This window comes from Bos javanicus, chromosome 10 (assembly GCF_032452875.1).
Source record: "Bos javanicus breed banteng chromosome 10, ARS-OSU_banteng_1.0, whole genome shotgun sequence".
Taxonomy (NCBI): Eukaryota; Metazoa; Chordata; class Mammalia; order Artiodactyla; family Bovidae; genus Bos; species Bos javanicus.
In genome coordinates, this window is record NC_083877.1 from 36,317,099 (window position 1) to 36,336,941 (window position 19,843).

The following is a 19,843-nucleotide window of genomic DNA, read 5'->3' on the forward strand; positions in this document are numbered from 1 at the left end:
GGGAACAATATCAGACTTTATTTTTGGGGCTCCAAAATCACTGCAGATGGTGATTGCAGCCATGAAATTAAAAGACGGTTACTCCTTGGAAGGAAAGTTATGACCAACCTAGATAGCATATTCAAAAGCAGAGACATTACTTTGCCAACAAAGGTCCATCTCATCAAGGCTATGGTTTTTTCAGTGCTCATGTATGGATGTGAGAGTTGGACTGTGAAGAAAGCTGAACGTGAAAAATTGATGCTTTTGAACTGTGGTGTTGGATAAGACTCTTGAGAGTCCCTTGGACTGCAAGGAGATCCAACCAGTCCATTCTAAAGGAGATCAGTCCTGGGTGTTCTCTGGAAGGACTGATGCTAAAGATGAAACTCCAATACTTTGGCCACCTCATGCGAAGAGTTGACTCATTGAAAAGACTCTGATGCTGGGAGGGATTGGGGGCAGGAGGAGAAGGGGACGACAGAGGATGAGATGGCTGGATGGCATCACCGACTCGATGGACATGAGTCTGAGTGAACTCCAGGAGTTGGTGATGGACAGGGAGGCCTGGCATGCTGCCATTTGTAGGGTCACAAAGAGTCGGACACGACTGAGCGACTAAACTGAACTGAAATAAAAAGAAATACTTAATATGAGGAACATTTTGCCTTGGAAAGTGGTGGTCCTGGAGTTCATAATTTTGTAAACATTTTGAAATATTACTAACAGACTGTCATTAAAAGTCACAGGAAAACAGTGATAAAATCTATGTGGTGGGTATAGGTGTTCTCTATAAAATCTTTTGATTTTGCTGTATGTTTGAAATTTTCTTTAATAAAATGTTGGAGAAACATCACTGAGCTCAGTAAGAGAGTTAGGCCCACAAAGTGGGATCATTTGTTCATAATTGTATTTGTTATTTCTTACTGAGTTAAAAAATATCCCCAAAATTACTTGCCTCAAGCAGCAAATATTTGTTATCTCATAGTTTTTGAGGATTGGGAATCCAGGATCAGTTTAGGTGAATGGTGATGGTTCAGAGTTTCTCATGAGGTTGCAATCAACTGGCTGGCAGGGGCTGAGGTCACCTGAATGCCTGACTGGGGAAGATGCACTTCCAAACTCACTCATGTGATTGTTGGCAGGACATAGTCTCTCATAGGCTATTGACTGGAGTTTTCCATTTGTTGCCAGGTTGACCTCTCTCTGAGACTGCCTGAGTGTTCTCCCAACATGGCAGCTGACTTTCCTCAGAACAAGTGATCTGAGAGAATCCCCAAGGAAGCCACAGGATTAGACTTCTCAGTGGAAATACACATATATATCTAGATTCTGGGACGATGGCAACAGTGATTATAGTGGCATAGTTTCTGTTTATTTGTTTAATGTTTTTCTAATTTATTTATATTTATTTTTGGCTGCACGAGGTCTTCCTTACGATGAACAGGCTCTTCGTTGCTGGGCTCGGGCTTTCTCTAGTTGCAGCAAGTGGGGGCTACTCTCTAGTTGCAGTAGGCGGGCTTCTCATTGTGGTGGCTTCTCCTGTTGTTGAGCATGGACTCTAGGGCTCCTAGGTTTCAGAAGTTGTCGCACACAGGCTTAGCTGTCTTTGCAGTATGTGGGATCTTAGTTCCTGGACCAGGGATTAAAACCGTGTCCCCTGCTTTGGCAGGCAGATTCTTGACTACTGGACCACCAGGGAAATCTCAGTGGCTCAGTTTTTATATCTTCCCCAATTCCCATACAAAAACAGAATAATTAGACAACAAAACCCAAGGCCTTTGAAAAGTATTTACAACAAAATTTATAGTAAAGTATCCAACTGTGGACCTAGCTGTCTTGTTGAGTTCAGTGATGTTTCTCTGACATTTTATTAAACTAAATTTGAAACATACAGCAGGTGAAACTACAAGCAGATGGGCCCAAATCACTAAGAGCCACTAGCATTCATATAAGAGAAAAAAGAGGGAAACAATGGAGCATCTGACAGACTTAAGAAGAAACCCCTAGAATAGCCAATAGGTATTCACTTGAAAGTGGTAAGGGCCAATTTGAAAACAATGTCTGAAACCCAGAAGGGTTTTGCCCATTACAACAGCAAGTGAGTGTAAGGACCTCACAGTATGAAGTCGATATAGGCTGGAGAAGTTCAGACTCCCATATTCTAGAAAATAAACAACCATGGCTCCTTCCTAGCACAAAGTCCCACACTGGAGAGAAATTGCTGGAAATGAAGTCAAAACTGAACAGGGCAGGTAAAACAAAACAGAAGGAAAGAGAAGCTCCAGATAAAAGTGGGATAGGAAAAAAAGAGCCAGAAAATCTCAAAAAGCAAACCGGCATAGATTTAACATTATACAAAAACAACAAAACAGGGAGCTCTGTGAAGGCAAAAAACCAACTGAACCAAGCCTCCTAAAATTTTAGGAAAACTAATTTTACATAAATAAGGGCAACAGAAAAGTGTGCCACTCAAATCCCGTACAAGTTTATTGTAAAAAAAAAAAAGAGAGAGAGAGAGAAAGAGAGAGAGAGAAGAAGCAGAATAACATACCAATGAAATCATGCCAGAAAGACACAGTCAAAAAACAGATCAATACTCTAATGGACTAATGCATAAAATGATAAAAGACATTAAACATATATGAAAAAACACAAGAATTATAAATATTCAAAAATGAAGTGATATAAGCCCCCCAAAAGAAATACCATTAAAAAAATAATTTAAAAAATGACTAAACTAGATGCAACACAGGAAAAAATCAACACAAGTGATATTTTAAGAAAAGCAGGATGAAAAGATGGTACATTATTTAAATAAAAAAGGAAGAAATTTAAAAGATTTGAGAGAAAATGACAAATATTGAAGACAGGCAAATAAAATCCAACACATGGGTAAAAGAAGTCTTCAAAGAATAAAAACCAAACAAGGGAAGAGAATAAATACGAACAATGTTACTCAAGGTAGCATTTCTGTTCTGGGCTCTTGTCTAACACTAGGAAATGAACTGTCTGAGGAGACACATGTGCTGACAAAGCAAGAGATTTTACTGGGAAAGGGCACCCGGGTGGAGAGCAGTAGGGTAAGGGAACCCAGGAGAACAGCTCTGCCACATGGCTTGCAGTCTCCGGTTTTATGGTGATGGGACTGGTTTCTGGGTTGTCCTTAGCCAATCATTCTGACTCAGAGTCCTTCCTGGTGGTGCACGCCTTGTTCAGCCAAGATGGATGCCAAAGAGAAGGATTCTGGGAGGTGGTCAGACAGGTGGTGTCTCCTTTTGACCTTTCCCGAACTCTTCTGGTTGGTGGAGGCTTATTAGTTCCTTGTTCCTTACCAGGACCTCCTGTCGTAAAAAACTCATGCAAATAGTTACTATGGTGCCTGGCCAGGGTGGGCGGTTTCAGTCAGCGTGCTTCCCCTAACATTTCTAGAATAAAAAATAAATGAATTAACTTAAAACTACACATTGGAAAAGCATACAGTGTACCTGAAAATGATGATCCAGAGTGACCAACACCAAGATATAATCTAGTAAAATTATTTGGCTTTAAAGAAAAAGAAAAAAAAATACTTTGGGCATCTAGGCAAGAACACCACATGACATAAACTTCGAAATATTAGACTAGTATAATTGACTTCAATAGCAATATTTTGTGCCAGAAGAAAATGGAGTATATATTTAAGACACTCAAGAAAAGAATATATGAATCAAGGATTTTATATCCAGAAAAACTGATTTTTTACATCATCAGGAGACCCAGAAATGAGAGTTCGATCCCTGGGTCAAGGAAGATCCGCTGGAGAAAGAGGTGGCAGCCCACTCTAGTATTGTTGCCAAGAAAATGCTATGGACAGAGGAGCTTGGTGGGCTACAGTCCATGGGGTTCCAAAGAATCAGACACAACTTAGAAACTAAATAACAACAGGAACTCAGGCATTATTGCTCCCATGAGTCTTTGCTAATGATTCTACTAGAGCAAGAGCTTCAGACAGTCAAAATGACTAGAGTCACTGACATAAGAACCAGTGGTAAACATTAATTACATAGCTCCTTGTAGAAACTAAGACTAAATGAAGATAAGAGATAGATTGTAGTATGTAACAGCTATATGATCTGACAATGTAGATATAACATGATAATCAAAAAATGTGCAGAGGATGAGGACAACACAGGCAGAAAATATTTTCAGTAATCATAATTTGGTGGTGGTAGTGGTTCTAGGATCACTATTATGAAACTTCTGTATGTATAATACAATTATCAGAATGGCGCTATTTTTAGAGAGAAGCTAGGAACTGTGATGGATTTGGGGCATCTGAAGGATATACTAAGATGGCTGGCAAAGTCCTATTGCGTGACCTGGGTGATTTCTACAAGGGTGTTGATCTTATTTTAGTAAGCTATTGAAATGCCTATCTCCTAAAAGTAATTATAAATCCAAAGTATTAACTAAAGAAATCTTTAAGATAATTTGTGGTTAATGGTGCAGTCACTTTGAAAAAACAGCTTGGCAGTTCCTCAAAAAGTCAAATGTATAGTTACCATGGATGGATGGATGGTATGTGTGGATTCAACCCATGTCTCTTGGGTCTCCTGCATTGGCAGGTGGATTCTTTACCACTGGAACCACTGGGAGCCCCTTAGTTACCATATGATACAGCAATACCACTCCTAGGTAATGAAAACATGTCCATACAAAAACTTAAACATGAAAGTTCATAGCAGTTTTATTCTTAATAGCCAAAAAGTAGAAAAAAACCCTAAAAGTCCATCAACTGATGAACAGACAAAACATGGGATATCTATATAACACAGGGTTATTCAGCAACAAAAAGGAATGATGTACTGGTACATGCTACAACATGAATGACCCTTGAAAATTTATGCTAAGTGAAAGAAGCCAGCCACAAAATTACACATGGTATATGATAGCATTTATACGAATAGACTGTTGGTTGCTTAGGTCTGAGGAGAGGTGTGAGGGAGGTGAGGAGTAACAACTAACAGGTATGGTGTTTCTTTTAGGGGAGAGAAGATGTTCTAAAATTAGATGTGGTAGTGGTTACAGAACCCCGAGGATATACTAAAAAACTTTCGTTTTTTAAATATTTATTTATTTATTTTTGGTTGTGCTAGGTCTTCACTGCTGCGCACTGGCTTTCTCTAGTTTCCATGCACAGGCTTCTCATTGTGGTGGCTTCTCTCATTGTGGATCATCGGCTCTAGTGTGCACAGGCTTCAGTCATTACATCTTGCTGGCTCTGGAGTGTGGGCTCAGTAGCTGGAGCAGATGGACTTAATTGCCCCATGCATATTGAGTCTTCCTGGACCAGGGATCGAACCAGGTCCCCTGCATTAGCAGGCAGATTCTTAACTACTGGACCACCAGGGATGTCCTAAATTGTACACTTTAAATGGGTGAATTGTATGGTATGTCAATTATATCTTGCTGCTGCTGCTAAGTCACTTCAGTCGTGTCCGACTCTGTGTGACCCCATAAACGGCAGCCCACCAGGCTCCCCCGTCCCTGGGATTCTCCAGGCAAGAACACTGGAGTGGGTTGCCATTTCCTTCTTAGAAACAGTTTGTGATTGATATGTTTATAGTAAGGGTTCATCAAACCACAAGTGAATTATTTTCTGGTTTACATGAATTTTCTTCCTATTTGTCTTCTCCTTCTTGGTATCTGTGAGTATCTTGTTCTCCTTACCCTCCTTTTAGAATGTGATTCTCATTCCTTTTCTTTTATATTCCATACTCAAAACCTAAAAAATATGGTACATGTCCGATAACTTCAAAGACAATTTATATAGTAATACCCTCCAAAGCTCTCTGGCATAGATCTTTTTCCTGCTCTCTATCCCCATATATTCAACTACGTATTAGATATAACAATTTCAAAATTCCAATGTATCCTAAATGGGACACATGTAAAAACCAACTTACTATGGAAGCTCTATTCCTCTGACTGCCCTCTCAATGGATTCTGTCTATAAATGACATCAACTTTCAAATAGATATTCAGAACAGAAACCTGGGAATCAACCAAGACTCTTCTTGTTTACCACCCATATTCAATTGGTCTTTCAGTTTACTCTACTTACTAAATATCTTTCAAAAGCATATTCCTCATTAGCTTACCAACTTCTATATCCCTATCAAATGCAAACATTCAACATTTCCCCCAATCAATGCTAGAGTTTTTGTACAAGTCTCCCTCATACTATTCTTGCCCCTTTTCAGTCCATCCTCAAACCAGAATGATCTAAAATCTACATTTCTGATCATCTTAGTTTCTTGTTCATAATTCTTCAGTGATCTCCTTTAGTCTATAGGATAAAATATAAACTCAACAATACAAATCCTCAGGGCACTCACATTCTTTTTGCAAATTACCTTTTCCCCACGGTGGACAATGTTGGCAAAAAAATAAATCAAGGTGCCCTGGATGGATGGATTTATGACATAAAGTCAGTTATACCCTCTCAGGATTTTGAGTCCTGAATCAAATTACACAGAGATAGAAAAAAATGTATTGGCACCCACTCACTCTGACAGACAGTTGAGTAGTTCCTGCTGCCTAGAATTTGCAGCTGCCCCTGATTTTATTTCCAAGCCTAGTTTCCAGCTTTCCCGTCAATACTATGAGCCACTCATCTTTCCAATAAATCCTTTTTGTTTACATTAGCCCAGTCAGTTCTTTTGCTTATGACCAAAAAACCCTAACAGAGGCATGGACCCTATTTCCCAGCCTTACCTCTCACCATTACACCCTATATGTTTTTCTCTTTTATAATAGTGAACTCCTTGTAGTTTTCTTAGCCAAAATGCACCCTGCCCCCATCTCTTATGAAGCCCTTTGACACACAACACAATTGCAAGGGCAAGTGCTATCTCCTATCCAAGGCTACTCTGCTTCCTCCAACCCAAACCCCACCAATTCACTGGTATACCTTAAACATAACTATTATTTCAATTATAATATTCTCTTACTAGACTCTAGGTTCTTTGGGAGTGGGGACTGTGTCTTTATCTCTGATTCCCTAGCACCAGCCCAGTGCCTGGCTCCAAAACGAATGCACAAATGAAGCCTACTATGTGAGACACTACACAGAGGAAGCTTTACAGCAATGGTTCAGTGTTATCTCTTTTTTAAAGCCAAGTATGAGTACATGCTATTCATGCATGCAATATCTTCATTTTACTTCTTTTAAGTTCTCCTTCTCAGAAAGAAGGATTAAGCACGAGTTTCCTTTCCTCTATCAAGATTTTGCTATTTCATTGGCTTCTTAAAAAGCAAACTGTGGATGGCATCCCAACAAGTTACACAATAATGAAGAGAGTTTCTTTCCCTTTTCTCCCTCATTCCTGGAACTTGCCATTTTGGCTCTTCCTAAGGAATGTTTTCTTTAGAATGTGTTTCTATTACAAAGCTTTTATTTAGCCATCAGGTGGCTTTCAAGTTATAAACAGTAATGCTCTTTGGGGAATTTGAGAACTCCAGAATGTGGAAGTATCTCATACGAACCAGAGAGGCTATACTGTTGCTTTGTGGAGCGATCAGTAGCACTGCGCTTAAGTTACTGGCTCTTCTGGTTTGCATTACAATTAAATGCCTTTTATCCATTGTTCTATATGTACCAGTTTACACTCTGGTTCATTGAAGAAAACAGAGGAAAATAAAATATTGAAAGCATTGGGACTTTCCTCATTGTCCAGTGGTTAGGACTCCATGCTTTTACTGCTGGGGCCTGGGTTCAATCCCTGGTCGGGGAACTAAGAAAGATCCCAGAGCTGTGCAGTGTGGCAAAAAAAAAAAAAAAAACTTAAATGGCAAGAATACACAGAAGAACTATACCAGAAAGATCTTAATGACCTGGATAACCACGATGACAACACCAAAAAATGTTCGAACTACTACACAATTGCACTCATTTCACATGATAGCAAAGTAATGCTCAAAATTCTTCAAGCTAGTCTTCAACAGTGTGTAAACCTAGAACTTTCAGATGTACAAGCCAACATCTGCTGGATCATAGAAAAATTGCCAACATCTGCTGGATCATAGAAAAAGCTAGAGAATTCTAGAAAAAAAAACATCTGCTTCACTGACTACACTAAAGCCTTTGACCGTGTAGATCACAACAAACTGTGGAAAATTCTTAAAGAGATGGGAATACCAGACCACTTTACCTGCCTCCTGAGGAACCTGTATGCAGGTCAAGAAGCAACAGTTAGAATCAGACATGGAACAATGGACTGTTCCAAACTGGGAAAGGAGAATGTCAAGGCTGTATACCGTCACCTTGCTTATTTAACTTATATGCAGAGTACATCATGAGAAATACCACGCTGTATGAAGTGTAAGTTGGAATCAATACTGCCAGGAGAAATATCAATAACTTCAGATATGCAGATGACACCACCCTTCTATGGCAGAAAGCGAAGAGAAATTATAGAGGGCTTCCCTGGTGGCTCAAACGTTAAAGCGTCTGCCTGCAATGCAGGAGACCTGGGTTCGATCCCTGGGTCAGGAAGATTCCCCTGGAGAAGGAAATGGCAACCCACTCCAGTATTCTTGCCTCGAGAATCCCATGGACGAAGGAGCCTGGTAAGCTACAGTCCACGGGGTCGCAAAGAGTCAGACACAACTGAGCGACTTCACTTTAACTTGATGAAGGTGAAAGAGGAGAGTGAAAAAGTTTGGTTAAAATTCAACACTCAAAACTTAAGATCATGGCATCTGGTCCCATCACTTCATGGCAAATAGATGGGGAAACAATGGGAACAGTGAAAGACTTAATATTTTTGGTAAAAGGTAAGGCCACTCTTACCTTCTGAGATGGCCTACACTCTGTCTGTGGAGTATGTTTCTCTCTAAATAAATCCACTTCTTACCTATCACTCTGTCTCTCACTAAATTCTTTCTGTGATGAGACATCAAGAACCTGAGCTTCATTAAATCCTGAGACCAGATGTGTGATCCCAATTAAAAGAGTGGGTTCAAGTCCCAATCTGAGTTGCATGGTTTCATGGCCATATAAATTTTGGAATCATCCTGTCAATTTCTATGGGGCTTCCCAGGTGGCGCTAGTGATAAAAAAAAATCCACCTGCCAATGCAAGAGATACAAGACACAAGTGTTCTATCCCTGGGTTGGGAAGATTCCCTGGAAGAAGAGATGGCAACCCATTCCAGTATTTCTTGCCTGGAAAATTCCATGGACAGAGGAGCCTGGCAGGCTACAGTCCATAGGGTCACAAAGAGTCAGACATAACTGAGTGTGTCAATTTCTATATAAAGCCTGCTTGGATTTTGACTGTGATTGTAATAAATCTATGGATTTGGAATAAATAAATAAATATATTAGAATTTGGGAATAATTTACATCTTAACAGTACTGAGCCTTCAGTGGTATTTTTCATTTATTTATGTCTTCTTTAACTTCTTTCAGAAATATCTTGTAGTTTTCAATACACATCTTGCACATGTTTTATTAAACCTATCCTTAAAGGTATCATGTTTTTGTACATGATTGTAAATGGTATTTTTTAAAATTTCAGTTACTAATTGACCATTGCTAATATTTTTTTATACTCACAATTTTTTTTATATTGGCAGTATACCTTGTAATATTGCTAAATTCACTTATGGATTCTAGTAGCATTTTGTACATTTCTTAGGATTTTATGTGCACATGATCATGTCTTGCAAAAATAAATTTTACCTTTAAAATTTCTAATCTATAAGCTTTTTCTTGCCTTATTGTACTAGTTAGTACTTACAGTACAATTTTAAATTGAACTAGTGAAAGCAAATGTCCTTTCTCGTTCTCCATTATATGGGGAATACATTCAGACTTTCATCACTGTAAGTGTGATGTTAGTTTTTCTCCCCAATTTTAAAAAATGTGCTAAAGCATATATAAAATTTACCATCTCATTCATTTTATGTGTACTGTTCACTGGTATTAAGTACATTCATATCATTGTGCAACCATCACAACCATCAATCTCCATAAATCTTTTCAACTTGCAAAACTGAAACTCTATAGCCTTTAAATAATAACTTATAATTTCTTCCTTCCCCCAGCCCCAAAAACCACCATTCTACTTTCTGTCACTATCATTTTGATTACTCTAGACACTTCATAGTTACTTTTTGTGACTGGCTTATTTCATTGACCATAATGTTCTCAAGTTTTATCCATGTCATAGAACATTGCAGAATTTCCTTCCCTTTTAAGGCTGAATAATATTTCATAATATGTATATACCACATTTTGCTTATCCACTCATCTATTGACAGACACTTAGGTTCACCCTTTGGCTATGTTCATAATGCTGCTATGAACATGTGAAACAAATATCTCTTCAAGACTCTGTTTTCAGTTCTTTTGGGTATACATCCAGAAGTGGAATTGCTGGATGATATGGTAATTATGTTTTTAACTTTTTGAGCAACCACCATGCTATTTTCTGCAGTAGCTGCATTTTTATACCACCATCAGTGGTGCACAAGAGTTCCAATTTGTCCACAACCTTGCAAACACTTACTTTCTGTTTTTGCATAGTAGCCATCCTAGTGGGTGTGAGATGGTATCTCACTGTAGTTCTGATTTGCATTTCTCTAATGATTAGTGATGTTGAACATTTTTTCATGTACCTGTTGGCATTTTGTATGTCTTCTTTGGAGGGATGTCCATTCAAGCCTGTTGTCCATTTTTTAATCATTTTTGTTGTTGTTGAATTTTAGGATTTCTCTATATATTTTGGCTTTGATTCCCCTATCAGATACATGCTATATATATATATATATATATATATATATATATATAAAACTACATACTATATATGTATATACTATATATATATATAAAAAACTATGCAGGGGGGGAAACCTAAGTATAAACACTGATATTAACAAAAATATTACCTGCTTTTTCAATGTGGTTAGAGAAATAATATATTTTTTCTTCAGTTCAGTAGCTTATTCATGTCCGACTCTTTGCGATCCCATGGACTGCAGCAAGCCAGGCTTCCCTGTCCATCACCAGCTCCCAGAGCTTGCTCAAACTCATGTCCATTGAGTCAGTGATGCCATCTGACTAAATTTAGGGGAAGCCAAATTTTTTCTTAGTTTCCCATTTTCCAAATTCTATTTAATAACACATTAATTTAAAAATGAAACATGCTTAAAATGTTGGTTGTAAAAAAAATAATAAAATGTTGGTTGTTAGGATTATAAAATGGAAAAAGATATAAAAACACAATAAATGTATTTATGGTATGGTTATGACTGTGTGTGTGTAGAGATAGAGAATGAGAGAAAAAATTGACAGAAAAGTGCCAAAATGTTAGGAAGGGTTGTTTAATATGGGATGATTGTTGAGTAGTTTTTTTCTCTTTATTTTCTAAATTTTCTGTAAGGTGTTTATTGATGTTACCTTTATAAAAAATATAAGTATACCAGGATAATCATCCTCAGGTCCCCAAGTCTGCACTAGGTCTTATCTTGGCTTTCTGCTGAGACTTGCTTCACATCAAAACAATGATAGGCCTATATATAGTGCATTAAAATTCTACTCTGTAATATTAGGATTTACCAAGCCCATAGCCAGATCCCAGGCAAAGCTGCTTCAATGATTTTTCACACTATAGTTGAAAGAACACTGAATGGACCAAGAAGCAAGAAACATTGTTTCTATTCTCAGAGCAGGATCCTTCTTCAGGGAACTATGAACTCAACTCTGTTTCCTAATTCCTAAAGCAAAAGGATAGATTGCTTGTGAGACTCTGTAACTGCAGATCACATACAGAAAGGTCAGCTCAGAAAGGTGAGATCTGAGTAGGACAGATGTAGAAACTTGCACAATGAAGCAAGACTCCAAGAGAGTTTGGGAAAGCAGGCAGTATGATTTATGAACTCTCACCTAGAAAAATACTGAGTAAGAACTCAACGAGTTGGGTCAAGAACCAAAGATTTCCCAAAATTCTGAGCAAACTTTAGACATCTGAGTAATGGCAGAGAGCATTAACAACAGGGCTTGAATCACCCAAGGATTTTTGTACATTCTATCCAGGAAAGGACCGAGTTTCATGGTAGGATCTGACCGCATGGAATTTAAGTAGGGACCCCAGGCTAGAAGGGAGAAATGTATGGAGAAAAATGCAGTTCCAGTTATATAAGCGTTTCACTAAGAAAATACTATGCTGAAACCCAAAAGTTTCCTTTAGTTCTGGGAGTGAAAGTACTTCTCAAAATAGCACTGTCCAATAGCACTTGTTGAAATGATGGAAATGTTCTGTATTTGTGATATTTAATACAGCTACCCAGGTAGCTCCTGATTATATGGAACTATTGAGTAGCAAGTAGTAGTCACTGGGTTTATGGAAACATATAGCAAGTGCAACTGAATTTTTAATTTTATTTCATTTAATCAATTTAATTTAATTTTAAATGTAAATAGCCACATATAGCTAGTGGCTACCATATTGAGCAATACAACAAAGGTCCAACAGAATCCTGTTGTTCTTTACAGTCAGAGAACATAAATAATGAAAAAATTCTTTTTTTAGATATGAAGAACATTACATTTTTCTTTGTAGCCTGTATACAAACATGTATAAATGTGTGTGGTATGGTTCCATAGGTGCTAAATCAGTTCTACATATTTCACAGAAATCCATGCCCTTCCCAGAGTAAACCTAGATTAACCACTTTCTGGGATCAACCTGAAAATGCATTCATCCAAGATGAACCAGAAATCACCTTTGCTCCAAATGAGCTTCTAAACTATGGATAAAGTGAGACACAGCACCCACAGGGCTGAGTTGACAGCTCTTAGGCCTGCCGTCATCTTAAGCTCAGGCCAGATCTGGGCTCTGGGGTTTGGAAGGCACAGCTGGACGTTCATTCAGTGGTACTCACGACAGAATCAATGAGCACAGACAAGGATGTTCCTAACTGAAGACTGTCTCTAAGTGCAATAAATAATAGAGACCTGTATAGTAGTCAAATTAGCAAATTTCTAGGGAATTCCCTGGTGAACCAGTGGTTAGGGCTAGGCACTTTCACTGTTGGGGCCCAGATTTGATCCCTGGTCAAGGAACTAGAATTCTACAAGCTATGTAGTGTGGACAAAAAAAAAAAAACAGATTTCTACCCCAGATTCTAGACTTAGAAATGCAGAAACATTCTAATTTATTCCTACCCTGACACAATGAAGAAAAGTGAAAGATAACCTAATGCCAAAACAGGTTTATTGCTTATTATACACAAAAGAATGTGAGCAACTTGCAAGTATTCAATATAAAAAGACTCAGGACAACTTGCCTTTTTTTCACCCTAAGAAAGCACACCATCTCCAGGCAAACAGAGTACAATCTAACTTAAAGTTTACATAAAAGACATACTTTAAAGAAGTCCCTGCTTTTTAGGAAAAAGGATAAAATTGTCTAAAAGTAAATGAAATGAAATGAAACTAGAACAGTTATACTGATTCCTGTAGTAACATTAACTATTGTTTGTCTATAACATAAGACAGACTGAAAATTTAAATTGAAAAATAAAGTTGGATTTTTCAGCTTTATTGAAGTATACCTGATAAACTTACTTATTAGTATTTTAAAAAGGAAAAAAGTTCTGATAAACTTGTTGGGTATCATTTTTTTTAAACTTCTGGCTAAGAGTTTTACCAACCCCCTTCAAACCAAAAAATACAACAAAAAAATTTAAAGTATAGGTTCTTCCAGACACTAAGTCCAAAATTTTTCCCTTCTTCAAATCTTTTAAACCCAAATTATGAGAAATAATTTAGTCTGGCCACAGGGAACATTTCTACAGAATGACATAATCAGAAAATCTACTTCTTCCATTATTTAACTTATTCGTTCCCATCCTAATCAAATTCCAGGAATACAGAAAGTAAGAGGTTATAATTTTCCCTGAAGGCTGTGACTGAGACAAAACTGAATTTACAACATGAGAAACTTAAGCACTGAGGAAGGCCCTGATAACAGTGGAAATAAACCACCTTAATGGCCTCAAAAACAAACTGCATATCTCTAAGGCAGATTGGGAGAATCTGGATTTAACCAGGAATCAGTCTTTTCCAAAGCTGGGCAGGGAGGAAGTGTGGGAAGCACAGCTTTCCTAAAAGGATGAAAAATGTCACTTGGAGACACTCTGGTTTCCTGAGGAAGGGAAGGAGACACTGAAACATCTTGTTTTGTACCTTTTAGATCTTCCTTATTTTCCGCCATCAATAACTGTTCTATCTCCTCTTTCAAAGATAAACTTGTCTGAAACTCTTGTTTAGGTATCTTGAGGTGTTTTTTTTGAGTTATTCTCTGGTCTTTAACCCCCTCTGACTCAGGGTAATTTAGGTTGTAACTGGAATCCTCGCTGGCATCTTCCTTTGTGAGGGGTAGATATTGAGGCTCTACTGTGGTTTGTCTACTCTTAGATTCTTCTTTCAGTAAATCTACATCCTCACGAGATGTAATATTTGGGGCTTTATCTTGTGTAGAATTTTTACAAAGTAAGAAACCTCGTACCTTTCCCTCTTTCCCTGCTGTCTCTGTCACCGATTTCTTTGGATGTAGTACTGTTCTTATTAGGAGTCCCTGCGCATTTACTCTATATTCTTTTGCTGCTCGCTCTCTGCGCTGCTTCTGGAAGTCCTGGAGTTGAAGCAGTTCCTCCGGGAGCTCCATACATGTAGGCTAAGAAAAGAAAATGAACACAAGTCTACTATAACTAAACTTCTAAACATAGTCCTTAAAATCACTTCTACTAAACAGTATTTGGCAAGCAAGCATCTACTCAAATGTGTTCTTATGGCACCCTCTAGTGTCTTCAACTATAGCAGTATTCTTTTTCGAGTAATTTAAATATGTTGAATCCAGTTTTGCATGTTGTGCATGTGTGTATACATAAAGATTATAGGAAAAAAGTAAGGGTCCATTCCAATCTTGCCCCAACTGCCTTAGCAGGTATACCCTGTAAAAAGCCTTTGCATATTTGATTTCTTACTAAATATCTTTTCATTGGATTATATTTTTCAATTTTTATTTTCCTCCAACTTTTTATTTTGATAACTCTAAAAATATTTTATACAATTGGTAATATTATATTTTTTCCATCTTGATTTTTCCAACTAAAAAAATCTGTCTTAAGAAATTTTTCCATGTTGGCAATTTTAATGGCTGTATGGATATACCATAATTTGTTTAACCAACTGTTATGGTTGGATATTTGGGTTGTTTCCAGTATCTTGTCATCACATAAATGCTACAATAAAGGATATATTAAGAAAATGTGCTCTCTGTTACGAGGCAAATAATTTTTCCCGGGTTGCTTGCCCTTTGACTTTGTTCACAGTATTTTCACTATACAAAATTTTTGAAGTCAAATATCTTTTTTGAATTCTGAGTATTTCTGTTGCATAGAGAAGCATTCTCTCATACAATTCAATAGGAAAAAAATAAATAATCTAATTTAAAAGTGAGCAAAGGACTTGAATAGACAATTTTCCAAAGAAGATATTTAGATGGCTAACAGGTACATGAAAAGGTGCTCAATATCACTATTCATCAGGGAAATGCAAATCAAAGCCACAATGAGATATTAACATTTCTTAAGATGCCTATTATCAAAAATACAGAAAACAAGTATTGGTGAGAATGTGGAACAAAGGGAACTCTCATACACTGTTGAGAGGAATGTAAACTGGCACAGCTACTATGGGATGCAGTATGAAGGTTCCTCAAAAAATTAAAAATACAACTATTATATGGTCCAGCAATCCTATGTCTGGGTACATATTTGAAGGATTATGAAAACAGGATCGCAAAGAGACAGGTACATTCCTTGTTCACTGTGCCATTATTAACAATGGTCAAGATATGTAAACAACCTGTGTCTATCAATAGACAAATGAATAAAGATGTAGTGTATATATACACACAAAATAGAATATAATCCAGCCATTAAAAAGAAGGAAGTCCTGCCATTTGCAATAATATATTTGAACCTGGAGGGTTATGCTAAGTGAAATAAGCCAGAGAGATAAAGACAAATGATGCATGGAATCACTGATAGATGAAATCTTAAAAAAAAAAAAGCACCAAACATGTTACTTCTTAAAAACAGAAAATAGAATGGTGGTTCCCAGGGGTTGAAGGAAAGGGAAATGGGAAGATATAAGTCAGAGGGTAAAAACTTTCAGTTTTAAGAAGAATAAGTTCTGGGGATCTAATGTACAGCATGGTTACTATAGTTTCTATTTGAAAGTTGCTGAGAGTGTATCTTAAGCATTCTCAGCACACACATAGAAAAAAGGTAGCCATGAGGTGATAGATGTGTTAATTATCTTAATCTTGGTAATGATTTCACAATGTATGTTGTATAATAATGATGTACACTTTGCGTTCAGTTTAGTCCCTCAGACGCGTCCATCACGAACTCCTGAGTTTACTCAAACTCATGTCCATTGAGTTGGTGATGCCATCCAACCATCTCATCCTCTGTTGTGCCCTTCTCCTCCTGCCTTCAATCTTTCCCAGCATCAGGGTCTTTTCAAATGAGTCAGTTCTTCGCATCAGGTGGCCAAAGTATTGGAGTTTCAGCTTCAACATCAGTCCTTCCAATTGATATTCAGAACTGATTTCCTTTAGGAGGGACTGGTAAGGGACTCTCAAGAGTCTTCTCCAACACCACAGTTCAAAAGCGTCAATTCTTTGGTGCTCAGCTTTCTTTATAGTCCAACTCTCACATCCACATATGACTACTGGAAAAACTATAGCTTTGACTAGACGGACCTTTGTTGGCAAAGTAATGTCTCTGCTTTTTAATATGGTGTCTAGGTTGGTCATAACTTTTCTTCCGAGGAGTAAGCGTCTTTTTATTTCATGGCTGCAGTCACCATCTGCAGTGATTCTGGAGTCCAAAAAATTAAAGCCTACCACTGTTTCCACTGTTTCCCCACTTATTTGCCATTGAAGTGAGAGGACCAGATACCATGATCTTAGTTTTCTCAATGTTGAGTTTTAAGCCAACTTTTCCACTCTCCTCTATCACTTTCATCAAGAGGCTCTTTAGTTCTTCACCTTCTGCCATAAGGGTGGTGTCATCTGCATATGACATTATTGATATTTCTCCCGGGAATCTTGATTCCAGCTTGTGCTTCTTCCGGGCCAGCGTTTCTCATGATGTACTATGCATATAAGTTAAATAAGCAGAGTGGCAATATACAGCCTTGATGTACTCCTTTTCCTATCTGAAACCAGTCTGTTGTTCCACATCCAGTTTTAACTGTTGCTTCTTGACCTGCATACAGATTTCTCAAGAGTCAGGTCAGGTGGTCTGGTATTCCCTCTTTCAGACGGAATTCTCTTTCAGAATTTTCCAGTTTGTGGTGATCCACACAAAAGCTTTGGCAAAGTCAATAAAGCAGAAATAGATGTTTTTTCTGGAATTGTTTTGCTTTTTCAATGATCCAGCAGATGTTGGCAATTTGACCTCTGGTTCCTCTGCCTTTTCTAAAACCAGCTTGAACATCTGGAAGTTCATGGTTCACATATTGCTGAAGCTTGGCTTGGAGAATTTTGAGCATTACTTTACTAGGGTGTGCTGCTGCTACTGCTGCTAAGTCGCTTCAGTCGTGTTCGACTCTGTGCGACCCCATAGACGGCAGCCCACCAGGCTACCCTGTCCCTGGGATTCTCCAGGCAAGAACACTGGAGTCGGTTGCCATTTCCTTCTCCAATGCATGAAAGCGGAAAGTGAAAGTGAAGTCGTTCAGTCGTGTCCGACTCTTAGCGACCTCATGGACTGTAGCCTACCAGGCTCCTCCATCCATGGGATTTTCCAGGCAAGAGTACTGGAGTGGGCTGCCACTGCCTTCTGTGAGATGAGTGCAATTGTGCGGTAGTTTGAGCATTCTTTGGCATTGCCTTTCTTTGGGACTGGAATGAAAACTGACCTTTTCCAGTCCTGTGGCCACTGCTGAGTTTTCCAAATTTGCTGGCACATTGAGTGCAGCACTTTCACAGCATCGTCTTTCAGGATTTTGAAATAGCTCAACTGGAATTCCATCACCTCCACTAGCTTTGTTCGTGGTGATGCTTCCTAAGGCCCACCTGACTTCACATTCCAGGATGTCTGACTCTTAGGTGAGTGATCACACCATCGTTGATTATCTGGTCATGAAGATCTTTTTTGTAAGTTCTTCTGTGTATTCTTGCCCCCTCTTCTTAATATCTTCTGCTTCTGTTAGGTCCATACCATTTCTGTCCTTTATTGTGCCCATCTTTGCATGATATGTGCCCATCTTTGCATGATATTTCCCTTGTATCTCTAATTTTCTTGAAGAGACCTCTACTCTTTCCCATTCTATTGTTTTCCTCTATTTCTTTGTACTGATCACTGAGGAAGGCTTTATTCTCTCTCCTTGATATTCTTTAGAACTCTGCATTCAGATGGGTGTATCTTTCCTTTTCTCCTTTGCTTTTCACTTCTCTTCTTTTCACAGCTATTTGTGTAAGGCCTCCTCAGACAGCCATTTTGATTTTTTGCAGTTTTTCTTGCGGATGGTCTTGATCCCTGTCTCCTGAACAATGTCACGAACCTCCATCCATAGTTCTTCAGGCACTCTATCAGATCTAGTCCCTTGAATCTATTTGTCACTTCCACTGTATAATCATAAGGGATTTGATTTAGGTCATACCTGAATGGTCTAGTGGTTTTCCCTACTTTCTTCAATGTAAGTCTGAATTTGGCAATAAGGAGTTCATGATCTGAGCCACAGTCAGCTCCCGGTTTTATTTTTGCTGACTGTATAGAGCTTCTCCATCTTTGGCTGCAAAGAATATAATCAATCTGATTTTGGGGTTGACCATCTGGTGATGTCCTTGTGTAGAGTCTTCTCTTGTGTTGTTAGAAGAGGGTGTTTGTTATGACCAGAGTATTCTCTTGGCAAAACTCTATTAGCCTCTGTCCTGCTTCATTCTGTATTCCAAGGCCAAATTTGTCTGTTACTCCAGGTGTTTCTTGACTTCCTACTCTTGCATTCCAGTCCCCTATAATGAAAAGGACATCTTTTTTGGGTGTTAGTTCTAGAAGGTCTTGTAGGTCTTCATATAATCGTTCAACTTCAGTTTCTTCAGCATTACTGGTTGGGGCATAGACTTAGATTACCGTGATATTGAGTGGTTTGCCTTGGAAACGAACAGAGATCATTCTATTGTTTTTGAGATTGCATTCAAGTACTGCATTTCGGACTCTTTTGTTGACTTTAAGTATACATAATTTTGTCAACTCTTCCTTGATAAAGTTGGCGAAGACATTTTCCTGCTGTGAGATAATTTTCTTTTAATACTTTTTGCCAATAATTTCATAATTCCATTTTTATATAAATACTTGATCTGTGGGATTTACTTTGGTGTAGCAAAAGATGTAATAATACAACTCTGATTCTCCTTCTTCCACAATGATTAGTCAATTGTCTAAAGCCATTTACTAAATAATCTTTTTCTCACTGATTGGAAATTCTACCTTTATCCCAATCATTACTGATATATATGAGATCTATGTTGGGGTTCTCTCCTCTCTTCCACTGATCTGCCTATACATGTATCGCTGACATTTAACATAGACATATAATATGTTTTAATATCTGACAGGACTATTCTTCTTTATGCTTATCTATCCCTATAAACATTATAATCACAGTTTACCAAAATAATTACAGTTTTAATATTTTTCCTAGAATAAAGTTAAATTTAAAAGTTAATTCAGGAATAATTGATAGACAAAAATACTTAATGTCCCCATGCATTTAAATCCTCTTTTACACCATT

At 37.9% G+C, this 19,843-nt stretch overlaps 1 protein-coding gene across 4 annotated transcripts in view; it reads right to left on the bottom strand.

The window, feature by feature from the left end:
* Window positions 1–12,408: 12,408 nt before the first annotated feature.
* EXD1 (exonuclease 3'-5' domain containing 1) overlaps window positions 12,409–19,843 on the bottom strand; it is a 42,295-nt gene continuing 34,860 nt past the window's right edge. For all 4 annotated transcript variants that reach the window (XM_061430815.1, XM_061430816.1, XM_061430813.1 and 1 more), the window contains one exon: window positions 12,409–14,707. In XM_061430815.1, the coding sequence (XP_061286799.1) occupies window positions 14,048–14,707 (660 nt within the window). In that variant the 3' untranslated portion in view covers window positions 12,409–14,047. The remainder of the gene's footprint in view (window positions 14,708–19,843) is intronic.